The sequence below is a fragment of the Lactuca virosa genome, chromosome 6 (genome assembly GCF_052849685.1).
Source record: "Lactuca virosa cultivar CGN04683 chromosome 6, Lactuca_virosa_CGN04683_v6, whole genome shotgun sequence".
NCBI lineage: Eukaryota > Viridiplantae > Streptophyta > Magnoliopsida > Asterales > Asteraceae > Lactuca > Lactuca virosa.
Genome location: NC_136431.1, coordinates 42,582,146 through 42,595,011, shown reverse-complemented (window position 1 = coordinate 42,595,011; position 12,866 = coordinate 42,582,146). Strand labels below are relative to the sequence as shown.

Below are 12,866 nucleotides of genomic sequence, written 5' to 3'. Positions count from 1 at the left end.
TACTTATAGCAAAGCCGATTCGGTAATCTGTACGCACTTAATATCAATTTCAATGTGTTGCAGCTTTAAGATCGGTGAGAATTGATGTATCATATATCAAGTAAAATACACACCAGAATCTTTTAAACTGTTTGATTTGAAAATTACCCAAAGCAGTACATTAATTAAACGAAAGTAGGAGTCCACTTTTGCAGAGTGTGATCATCATCTATCTCATCTTAAATAAGAAACAAAATTGAAAGAGAGAGTGGCCTTAAAATCCACCACGACTCCAATTGTGTTTGATTGGTACAAAGTGTGGAGCAAAATGGAATAAGGATCCGAAAATCGTCTGCTTCTGTCTCCTACTTGGGGTTTCCCTTTTATTAACTCCCTTTCATCTCTCTCTCTCTCTCTCTCTCTCTCTCTCTCTCTCTCTCTCTCATATAAATTTCTTTCACTTGGGAGTTATTTGGGCATATAACGAAACGATTTGAGGCATTTGAGGAAAATCATCCACTTGGGTCTCACTCGAACTTCACAATCTTGAGTGATCCAATAATGGAAAATCTGCATTTCGTGCTTGGAGCTGCGTGGTTGTGAGGGAAGTCCATCTGCCAACAAGAGTTAAATTAAAAAAATAACAATAAAAGAAGACACAAACAAGGGTAAACGACAACGTTACACTTCAATCCAAGGTGTGTTTGTCATCTCTCTCTCTCTCTCTCTCTCTCTCTCTCTCTCTCTCTCTCTCTCTCTCTCTCTCATATGTCGTATCATCGCTTTGTCAATAAGCATTCTGGGAAATCTTCATAAATGCCATTGATGAGATGAGACGAATGTTTTTATCTTTGTTTTTTTCTAATCACTTTACTCAAGAGTACACACATGATTTCCCTTTTCGCTCTCATGGTTCTTGTGCGTGTAGCTAGATAGATGAACTTCTATCCTCTTGAATCACGTATAATTCATTCATTCAAGAATATATATTAGCTGGAACTGATCACATCCTTCTCCATCATGGCTTCTTCAAGTTCTTGAACAACTTTCACCAACTCACTTCAAAGTTTTCATCATTCCAACCAAGATTCTTATAATCAAATTTAAACTTTAGGGTTTACTTCAAAATTTAATCTTTATACATATATCGGAAATATTCACCGTTTTCAGAGTGATGATGGCGGTGAGCTCCGCCTGCAAAGGTGATCCGATGGGGATGGACAACGGAAAATATGTCCGGTATACGCCGGAGCAAGTCGAAGCTTTAGAACGCTTATATCACGACTGCCCAAAACCCAGCTCACTTCGCCGGCAACAACTCATTCGCGAATGCCCAATTCTCTCCAACATCGAACCCAAACAAATCAAAGTCTGGTTTCAAAACCGAAGGTAATTACTAGTTAATACCACCATGATTAATTACTTCTTCATCGATCTTGAATTGGTTAGAAAGTTCATCATTAAAAGGTTCGTCGTTTTGGATACACAGATGTAGAGAGAAGCAACGAAAAGAGGCATCGAGGCTACAAGCTGTGAATCGGAAGCTATCAGCCATGAACAAGTTGTTAATGGAGGAGAACGATAGGTTGCAGAAACAAGTTTCTAATTTGGTATACGAAAACGGCTATTTTCGTCAGCAAACTCAAAACGTACAGAAAAAATTCGATATTTTTCTTTTTTTTATTTTTTGTTTTACTGATTTTCCGGCGGATTTAACGGTTGCTGATTTAACGCAGACGGCGCTCGCCACCACGGATACAAGCTGCGAGTCGGTGGTGACGAGCGGTCAACACCATTTGACTCCTCAAAATCCACCAAGGGATGCCAGTCCTGCAGGGTTAGTTACATTTCCACTTGTACATCATGCATAGAATGTTGTAGTATTGATTTTTATAAAAAATAAAGAAAAAGATAGTTTTTTTTATATGTTTTTTGATCGAAAATGTGTTTTTTTTTTTTTTGTATTTTTTTAGGCTTTTGTCTATTGCAGAGGAGACTTTAACAGAGTTTTTATCAAAGGCAACTGGGACTGCTGTAGAGTGGGTCCGAATGCCTGGGATGAAGGTTCTTTGCACTTCCTTTAATTAATTAATATTTATTTATTTTTTAATTGTGAATAATCATTCCATTAACCTTAAATTAATATTATCTTTTTATTAAATTACTCTACTTTTTTTTCTAACCTTCTAACACACATCAGAATCTCATCATTTGAACCACTACCCTCCACATTCAACCTTTTCCTATATTTTTTAATTTAATTTAATTTAATTCCTGTTTCCTTTTTCAACTTCCATTGTTTAAAATTCCGATCTCAAAAGCAAAACTATACATAAAAGAATTAGATTTATTAGTTTTAATCATTTAACATTTTCATTTTGTGGCTTCCATTTACTTTTGAAATAAAAAACTATCTTAAGTTACATTTTTGGTTCCTAAATATTACTAAGTTTTGAAATTTCAGTCCTCATTTGAAGTTTTGTAACTTGTTCCTAGTAATATTTCTGGGACTTTCTTTTACTTAATAGGGACAAAAAAAACATTTTAAAACTTCAAATATTAACCAAAATTGTAAAAATTAGCAATAATCAGAGGGGCAAAAATGTAATTTACTCAACCTATCTTGACATTTTCTTAATTATGCAGCCTGGTCCGGATTCCATTGGAATCATCGCTATTTCTCATGGTTGCACAGGTGTCGCATCACGTGCATGTGGTCTAGTTGGTCTAGAACCTACTAGAGTAAGTCCTCTCCTAGATTCACTAAAAAAACCTTAAAAAAAACATGTTTTTTTGTATTAATATTTTTGGTAAAAAATAGGTTGTCGAAATCTTAAAAGATCGGCCATCCTGGTGTCGCGATTGTCGAGCTGTTGATGTTCTTAATGTGCTCACAACTGGAAGTAATGGCACCATTGAGCTTCTTTACATGCAGGTTTACAATTTTTCATTACTTAATTTCACACATGCAATGAGCACTTGTACATTTGTGTACAAGCTGTGTTGAACGATTTTTTAATAGTTTAATTGACTCGTTTTATCTAATTTATAGCTTTATGCACCAACAACTTTAGCTCCAGCACGTGACTTTTGGTTACTTCGGTATACGTCTGCTTTGGAAGATGGCAGCTTAGTGGTATGTTTAAAAATTATATAAATGGTCTTTGTGGTTGAAAAAAAATTTCTTTTAAGAATTTTTAATATCTTAGTCAATTTTAGGTTATAAACGTACACGATAGGTTATTTTCTGCCAACCACAATGAAATATCATGTGTGTTCTAAACATGAAAATAATCAACCATATTAAAAATTCTTCAAAAGTACTTACAATGGTATTTTCTGTCTTCCATAAGGACTATTTGTGTAATTTTGTAAAAAAAAAAAAAAACAATTTTATTTATTTATTGTGTTATGTTTTATTTGTATATTTTAAGGAAATGTTTGAATTTTGTGAAAATTAAGGTTTGTGAAAGATCATTAAACAATACTCAAAATGGGCCTAGTATGCCACCGGTACCTCATTTTGTGAGAGCCGAAATGCTGCCAAGTGGGTACCTAATTCGACCTTGTGATGGTGGTGGATCGATAATTCATATTGTTGATCATGTCGATTTAGAGGTAATTAAATTTATTTATAATTTATAAATGTAAAAAAAATTACTTGTGTTTTTTTTTGTTATATAAATTTATTTATAATTTCTTTTTTTTTTCTTATTGTGTAGTCGGGAAATGTTCCGGAAGTCTTGCGCCCTTTATACGACTCATCAACATTACTTGCTCAAAGAACTACACTTGCGGTATACTTTGAATACTTTCCTAAAATAAAAATAAAAATTCAAAATTTCTCAAATAAATACTCCAAATGCTTTCTAGAGAAAACTACAAATTTCGTCAATATGATTTATTGAATAATAAAAAGTTTAGTCTAATTTTTAAAATTTTCTAAAGTAGTCGTCCTTAAGTTTGCATTTCATTGTAGATTTCGTCCTACCACAAAGAAATACTAATTTTATAAGAAAGATTAAATTAAATTTGGGGTTCATGAGTTAAACTGTTTTTTGTAATTTTAGTTCTTATTTGAGGCTATTACAATGTTTTTTGTCCTTGTTCTAAGTAAATTGTCTACTTTTGGTATCTAAGTGTAGCTGATTTTTGTAATTTAGTCCCATAAAATAGTCATTTTATTTGGGATAGAAACAGAAAAACATTACAAAAAACCACAAATAGACAAAAATTGCAAGCGAAAACATTTTTTCCATGTAAAATACTCCAAAATTAATAAAAAAAAAATCAGGCATCTAGAAAGAAATAGTTTAAGTGTATAAGGACCAATTTTTATGAGAAATAACATTCGAACAAACTTGCAATTTTTAGTAAACTATAAGGACCAATTTTTAGTAATCGACTCTACTTTCTACAACGACGTTTTTCTCTTCTTGATTTCAGGCTTTACGCCAATTAAGGCAGATTTCACAGGAGATTTCTCAACCAATGGTGACTAGTTGGGGAAGAAGACCTTCTGCTCTTCGTTCACTAGGCCAAAGAATGAGCAGGTTTTTCTATTTATTTATTTTTAAAATTTTAAAATATCGTGTTTATGAAATTTATGAAGGTGTTTCATGTGGTGAAAGTGATTCCTAAAAGATTATAACTTTTGTTACAGGGGTTTCAATGAAGCCATTAATGGTTTCAGTGATGAAGGTTGGTCTATAATGGAAAGTGATGGAGTTGATGACGTCACTGTTCTTGTAAACTCATCTCCTGATAAAGTCATGGGTGCAGCTCCAATATACGCAGATGGATTCCCATCGATTAGCAATGCCATTCTATGCGCCAAAGCTTCAATGCTCTTACAAGTGAGTTTGACTTTTTTCTAAAGTCAAACATACCAATTTCAAAACTAAAATTCGTTACACTTTTTACAAATTAGTTGAATTCCACGAAAAAAGTAAACACATATAAGTATATAACATATTTAGTATATAGATAGTTTCGATTTTGGAAGTCAAAGGGTAATGATTTTGTTGGTGGCATTTTGGTAATTTTGTAGAATGTGCCACCTGCAATACTTACAAGATTCTTGAGAGAACATCGATCAGAATGGGCTGATAGTAGCATTGATGGATACTCGGCTGCTTCGGTTAAAAATGGTCCTTGTGGAGTACCAATGGCTAGAAATGGAAACTTTGGTGGACAAGTTATTCTTCCATTAGCTCATACAATTGAACATGAAGAGGTGAGTTGAATAATTAAAACATGAATTTTTATAATTTTTTTGTAATATTTGCGAATTAATTAATGTGGGTTTTTCTTTTTTGGAGTAGTTTATGGAGGTTATTAAGCTCGAAAATATGTCTCATTATCGCACGGAAGACATGCTCATGCCTGCAGATATCTTCTTTTTGCAAGTAAGAAATTAATATATAAATGAAAGAAGGTTAAATGCAAGAAATAGCAATGTAATTTTATTGATTTATCTAGTATAATATCATACATTCATTTCCTTATATTATAACCTTCATTGATTTGTTTGTTATGGCGTCCTACTTTCATTGCTTTAAAAATTTTACCAAATTATAGCAACGTCATTTAAACACAATTTTCAAATCTATAATTAAATTTCGAAGTACGAATTGATAATAAGCAAAAAAAATTGAAAGTACAACACTATAATATAAAGAAATAAAAGTAGGATGCTATAATAAACGATTAAACGAAAGTAAGTTGCTATTTCTTGTATTTAAACCAATGTATCAAATCTAATATTTATATTAGCAATTTTCGCCGATATAATTGGATAAAACTTTCAAAGTATAATGCCTTAAAAAGAAAAAAAATAATTAAAACATTCAATTCTATATAATTAAAAGTGCAACACTTTAATAAAAGAAATGAAGGTAAGATGCTATAATACGCAAACAAACAAAAGTACATTAATAAATCGTGCATTCAAGTAAATAAAATAAATCTAATATTTTGTAATCTTTTGTTCCCTAGCTTTGTAGCGGAGTTGATGAGAATTCAATCGGAACTTCCGCCGAACTTATTTTTGCTCCAATCGATGCCTCTTTCACTGATGATGCACCACTTTTACCTTCTGGATTTCGTATAATCCCCATTAATAATGTTACGGTATAATTTTATAAAACCTTTGGTAAAAAAATGTAGCAGTTAACATAATTATTGTTAACGACGCCAGAGTTGAATCTCAGTGGATCGTGACAGCAATGTTATATTGCTACTTACAATACTCTGTCGTGTATTTAACGTTTTGTTTTTTAAATTTTCATCATGATGTAGAATCACCCTAGTCAGAATCCGACACGTGACCTGGCATCGGCTCTCGAGGTGGGCCCACCCGGGAGCCGAACACCAGCGGATTACCTTGGACAATCGGGGCCCACGAAATCGGTTATGACCATTGCGTTTCAGTTTGCTTTTGAGATCCATCTTCAAGAAAACATAGCAGCCATGGCTAGGCAGTATGTGAGAAGTATCATTGCGTCTGTTCAAAGGGTCGCATTGGCACTTTCACCTTCACCTTTTGGCCCTAGAAGTCTTCAAATTCCCAATGGTACCCCTGAAGCACATATGTTGACTCGTTGGATCTGTCAAAGCTTTCGGTGAGCCTTTTTATGAGTAAATTACATTTTTGGTCCCTTGGTGTTGTTGATTTTTGCTATTCTTGTCCCAAAAAGTTTACTTTTTCTGTTTTAGTCCTGATTTGATGTTCTAGTAGCATTTTTGGTCTCTTGTTGCAAGTAAAATGACTATTCTTTTGTCCTCGAGTATAGCTGATTTTTGTCCAAAAGTTTTCCCCTTGCAATTTTAGTCTTATTTAAGTTTCTTGTAAAATGACTATTTTGGTCTGAATATTGCTGATTTTTGCAATTTTGGTCCAAAAAAATAGTCATTTCGCTTGAAATAAGGACCAAACACGTTATAAAACTTAAATAAAGTCTGAATTGTAAGACAACATTTTGGGGCCGAAATTGAAAAAATCAACTTTAGTCAGGGACTAAAATGTAATTTAAGAGAAGTACCTTGTGTCACTTAACTTGTATACTTTCGTAATGATGGTTTTTTTGTTTATAGTTGCTTTCTTGGTGAAGATCTGTTTAAAACGGTTGATGAACGAAGTGATTCGATGCTTAAAACACTTTGGCATCATTCAGATGCCATAATGTGTTGTTCCTTAAAGGTACTTTTTTTAATATCATTTTTAATGCTTTTTATATCCAAATGTTTTTAGTTTTTTTCAAAACAAATATTATTACATTTCTGCAGGCGATGCCAGATTTCACATTTGCAAATCAGGCGGGGTTAGATATGCTTGAGACAACATTGGTTTCACTTCAAGATATTACTCTTGACAAGATTTTTGATGGAGGTGGAAGAACGAATGTTTGCTCTGAGCTCCCACAAGTTCTACAACAGGTTAGAAAATGACTTAGTCATTTGACCCTGAAAAAAAGTGAAAATAAAGAAATATTGTTACACTATATACTTATTTTAGTTTTTGGTGTACATGTAGGGTTTTGTGTGTCTTCCAGGTGGCATTTGCTTGACGAGTATGGGGAGACCTGTGTCGTATGAAAGAGCAGTAGCTTGGAAGGTGTTGAATGATGAAGAAAGCCCTCATTGCATAGCTTTTGTATTCGTTAATTGGTCTTTTGTTTGAGTGGCTGAAAGAAAATGGAAAGAAAAACTTGGTGTTTTTAGGGAGATAAGTAGGTTTAGAAAGCCAAACATGCATGGTGCATACTATAGGAATATTTGAAGGGGTTTGGCTTTCTTTTGTTGTGCTACACTTTTGTGCTTTGTTCTTTGAGCTTATAAGATCTTTGTGTTTATTTAAAGATTCTTGAGTGTAGTTTTAGGGTTGACTTATTTAACTTTTCGAACTATATATCTTTGTTGATTTAAAGATAATGTTAATTATTCTTAAAAAAGATTACTTTTCTTGTTATTGGAACTTATTTGATATGCAAATCGGGTATATAATGGCTTGTTAAATAGTTAATGTACACAAGAAACATAATTCATATATAAGTGAGTAAGAGGCATTTCAGAAGAGTCATGACCTTGTAAGGGCATTTCAGAAGATCTACAACTGAATCAAACATATAATATCAAACAGTATGAGTTTAATTCAGATATCTAACCTCTTGCCAAATCCAATAAGAAACATATCAAGCAATCCCTCACATGGCTTTTCAATATATATGATGTTAATTAAACGATCACAAATTAATATCATAATATTTTACATAAGAAAAAAGGCATATTTTGAATATACGTGTATGTTTATATTCCTAAAAGGTTACATAAACACATGATACATACACCCGATGTCTAATTATATCCTAGAAAGTTACACATATAAACACATGATACATAGACTAGTAAGTTAAAAATCTAGGGTGGCAAATCGGTCCATCGTGTCGTGTTTTTGTCTGACACGACACGACACGATAAAGTTTTATGTAACACGAACACGACACGACACGATGTCGTGTTTTTTTAACTAACACGAAAACGAACCGATTAAAAAACGATAAACACGACACGACAAAGATAACATAATAAAAAAATTAGTTTATTTAATTAATATTTAATCATACATAACACGAAAAACACGAAAAACACGACAAATAAATGCTAAATCGTGTCAATTTCGTGTCGAATTTTAAACACGAAAACGACACAGCACGACATCGTGTTTTTTACAATTAACACGAACACGAATTCGAATTTCAGTTTCATCCCAATTTCGTTTCGTATCGTGTATTTTTGTCGTGTCGTGTCAACAATTGGCCCCCTATAAAAATCCAGATCATGTGTTTTTAAGGATAATTTTATTGTTTTTAAGGATAATTTTAGATGATTATACGTGGTACATTTAGTTAACCACAAAATAAAAACTGAAAAAACACTCACATGATATCCATTATAGTAGACCACTAGTATACGCATTAATTTATAGCCAAGTAACCCTTTTAATACTAAAACTCTTTACTTTTTTCTTAATCTTAATCTTAATTATCTTTACTTTTGTCTTTAATAGCAATTTCATTCCATGCAATCTGTGTAAAGTAAAGTAAGTCATCATCTATGTTACTTCATAGACTATATCAAAATCATTACTCTGAAAGAGACTTGGCCTTATATTATATATATCTTTATAAACATGTTGCAAATATAGCTTTTCAATCTCATCAAACTATACATACGCTTTCTATACATGACGAATATCAAAATGGTAGAATCTGGGAAGAACTTTGAATTGTTAAGGGAAGCAGATCATGATGGAGTTTTGGAAGCTGAATGTGGATGCTGCAGGCTAAAAGAGAAATGTACCCAAGACTACATTGTGGAAGTTAAGAAATTGCATGCTGGGATATGGGTTTGTGGGCTTTGTTCTGAAGTTCTTAAAGAACATTTATCCAAGAATCCTGAGATAACCATGGAAGAAGCTGTCAATGGTCACAGGAAAATTTGTCACAAGTTGATGCGGAATTTAAAATCCGTGACAATTCCATCCTTGGTCACTAATCCATTGGCGTTTCACAGGGAAAACCGACCTCTTTGACTGGATATGGAGAAGATACGGCGTTCTTGGGATATTAATAGTTTATAGGTACATATCCATGCAAAGCACGTGCAATTTCGAAGTAAACTCCATGTTAAAACATGTATCTTCATCAATTTATCATTAGGTATATTTATTTTTATGTTTAAATCGAAAGATTTATCCCTAAATAAAGTTTATGGTTAATTCTTATAAATTATAGTTTAATATAAATGTAGCAAGTAAACAAAATAACTTAAGCAAGTAAGCATATATCATATCATACTATATTATAAAAGAAATATTTTTTCTTTCACCACATTCATTTGAAAGTCTCATCTATTTTTCATTTCACCACATTCATTTGAAACTCCTATGATTTTTCAATTTCTTTCTAATAATGATTATAAGTTGGTTAATAAGATTAAATAAATATCAAACCTAAAGTGTAATCATATATAAACTAAATTTCAATATTAAAAGAATATATCTACTTCAACTTATAAAGTTATGTATTTTAACTTTTTACATATTATACTTAATTTATTAGTTTTAATATATTGTTGGATGTAAACCATTATTATTTTAAAGCTACAATTTTTGAACCATTTGTATAAAATATTTAAATTATAAATTTAAATATAACATTACATGACCAACTTAAATATAAATTTTAGTTTAACTTAAACAACCAAAATAATATTTTTGTAAATAGTTAAAAGTGATAAATTGTAGTGTCTTTCTAATAATGATTATAATTTGGTTAATAAGGTTAAATAAATATCAAACCTAAAGTGTAATCATAAATAAACTAAATTTCAATATTAAAATAATATTTTTACTTCTACTTATAGAGTTATGTCTTTAACTTTTAACATATTATACTTAATTTATTAGATTTAATATGTTGTTGTATGTAAACTATTATCAATTTAAAGCTACAATTTTTGAACAGTTTGAACAAAATACTTAAACAGTTAATTTAAATATAACATTACAATGTCAACTTAAATATAAATTTCAGTTCCACTTAAAAACCCCAATGAATATTTTGTGAATAGTTAAAGTGATAAATTGTAGTACTAAATGCAAAAACTAAATTATAATCTCAATTTAACTAAAATATTTCCTAAAGATATTTGTATAATCGTTAAAAGTTTTCAAATAAGTAGCTTAAAATAACTTACAATAACAATACTTAAAAATTACTCTATATAAATGATTATATTGTTACCTTTAAAATCAAAAAACAATGTCTGATGTTTTAAATAATTATAATGATAGAAATTAAAACGTTAAGAAAATAAATTTTAAAAAATTAATTAACAATAACAAAAACTATAAATAACATTAAGCCATATATTATATTTAAATTTATTCATGAGTAACTCGCAGGTAGAAGTCATTCAAACGGTTGAGATTATACAATTATAATAGATGTATATATTATCATATAATTCAAAATAATCAATATATTATATCAATTTAGTATACGAATTATTATATCAAATTTAACAACAACGTTATTGTTATATTTAAAAAAAACATATATTTATACAGATTTCAACTATATAGATGTTTCTGCGCAATGCGTGTACATTCGCCTAGTCCTATTTATAATCATATGATATCTTCTATGCAATAAGGAAACAATTAAATGCATGAAAAGGAAACAGGAAAAAAAATCCTAAATCCTAAAACTTACACAAAAACAAACAACTTTTCATTCAAAAAAATAATAATATTCAAAAAAATAAACATAACAAACATAGCCCAAGCCCCAAACATTGGCCCATGTGATAAAGAGGACAGGGTGAACTAATTGTCTAGACTCTAGAGCGGACAAGGTCAAATATCCAAACAAGTATACGGTTAGAAGTATATCCTTTCGGTACATTTTTCTCCACTCTACTCACGTGCTAAGAAAATAAGATCATGTGATGGCACATGTTGGTCCGTTCGTTGAATGCTTAGTGTTAAGTTGTGTGAGGCCCTTGACCTCATTGAAACTAAGCACGGGGCTCTGACCCACGATTACTTTTTTTATTTTTTTTCTTATATATATAAACTTGTCATTACAAATAGATCATCATATACGATTGTAACCCTACACATAAAATGTGTATTGATGTTTATTAATAAAAATATCTTTCTAGTCCCGCCATGGATTAGACGATCATTCTAATCGTGTGAACCATGTAAATTCTTTGCAACTATATGTTTTATGTGATTTATCGATCCTTAACAGCTCATTGGATAAGTTCTTTGCGTGTGGAAAGCTTCTAAAAGACTCACCCTTGAGAGTATGTTTCTTCCTTGTTATCTCCTTTGTATGGACTAAGGTCTAGTACAATGAATGTTGTAATTATGGTTGTCAAAATCGCGATCCTGGTCGTAAGATCGTAGGAACGTACGATCCTACGATCCTAACCAGGTAAATCGATCCCGATCTTACTTTGATCGTTTTTCAGTAAGATCGTTATAGGATCATAAGATCATAGGATCATGACTATTTTTTTAAAACAAAATTCTAATGTTTTTTTATGGACTAACTACGTGGAATACCATTTTGCATTGTTTATCAATAAATGATGTATTGAATATGTATTTTTATGTTTAAACAATTTATTAACGGAATGGTTAACGGATTGGTGAAAATGTATTTTTTTTCATGTATTAAAATGTTTTTGGTAGAATCTTACGAACCGATTCGATCTTACGATCACGATCTTGCAAAGTGAAAAACGATCATATATAAGATCCCGATCTTGACAACTTTGATGTATCTATTTATATTATTATATATGCTAATTTGTTGCCCTCTTCACTAGCTTTGTCAATGAAGTATCATGCATGCCAATCGATCAGGGTGGTCAGGTTGTGTCATTATACAATTTTGAAAGGACTTTTACGTTGATCAATTAACAAACTAATTATCCTGGCAAACTCATCTTCACGGATTATGAGATCCTACTACTTTATTCTACACAATGATTCAAAGCAAATTTCCTAAACTCATATTTTGTTACTTCTAATTGCCCATCCATTCTAGGGTTATAAGAGCTACTAAATAGTAAGTTGGACCTTATCTTATCCAACAATATATATGCCCAAAGTGACTGACATATGTTACATTTATTGGATCATGATGGTTTAAAATAAAATACAAATTAAAACAACCAAAGGAATTAACCAACAAAAAAACATCATGATCAAACATTGGGTCTATGTTCAAAAATTACTACACCAAAATTAAACTATAAGATGGATGATGTGATTCACCTTAAACCGATTTCAAGTATGATTATGACCCAAA

General features: G+C 31.2%; 1 protein-coding gene across 1 annotated transcript; it reads left to right on the top strand.

The window, feature by feature from the left end:
- Nucleotides 1-242: 242 nt before the first annotated feature.
- LOC145119088 (homeobox-leucine zipper protein ATHB-8-like) lies at nucleotides 243-7,838 on the top strand. The gene is made up of 19 exons (XM_079054725.1): nucleotides 243-677; nucleotides 1,150-1,368; nucleotides 1,469-1,628; nucleotides 1,716-1,816; nucleotides 1,953-2,043; nucleotides 2,626-2,721; nucleotides 2,801-2,914; nucleotides 3,032-3,115; nucleotides 3,442-3,597; nucleotides 3,702-3,776; nucleotides 4,426-4,532; nucleotides 4,643-4,835; nucleotides 5,030-5,215; nucleotides 5,304-5,387; nucleotides 5,977-6,111; nucleotides 6,280-6,602; nucleotides 7,075-7,180; nucleotides 7,267-7,416; nucleotides 7,514-7,838. The coding sequence occupies exons 2-19, from the start codon at nucleotides 1,154-1,156 to the stop codon at nucleotides 7,658-7,660; spliced, it is 2,523 nt and encodes an 840-aa protein (XP_078910851.1). The 5' UTR covers nucleotides 243-677; nucleotides 1,150-1,153; the 3' UTR covers nucleotides 7,661-7,838.
- The last annotated feature ends 5,028 nt before the right edge of the window (nucleotides 7,839-12,866 follow it).

Coding starts and splice junctions, on each gene's coding strand:
- LOC145119088 (XM_079054725.1), top strand. CDS start 1,154: ATGATGGCGGTGAGCTCCGCCTGCAAAGGTGATCCGATGGGGATGGAC. Junction 6,603..7,074: donor TGGATCTGTCAAAGCTTTCG/GTGAGCCTTTTT, acceptor TTTTGTTTATAG/TTGCTTTCTTGGTGAAGATC. Junction 7,417..7,513: donor TCCCACAAGTTCTACAACAG/GTTAGAAAATGA, acceptor GTGTACATGTAG/GGTTTTGTGTGTCTTCCAGG.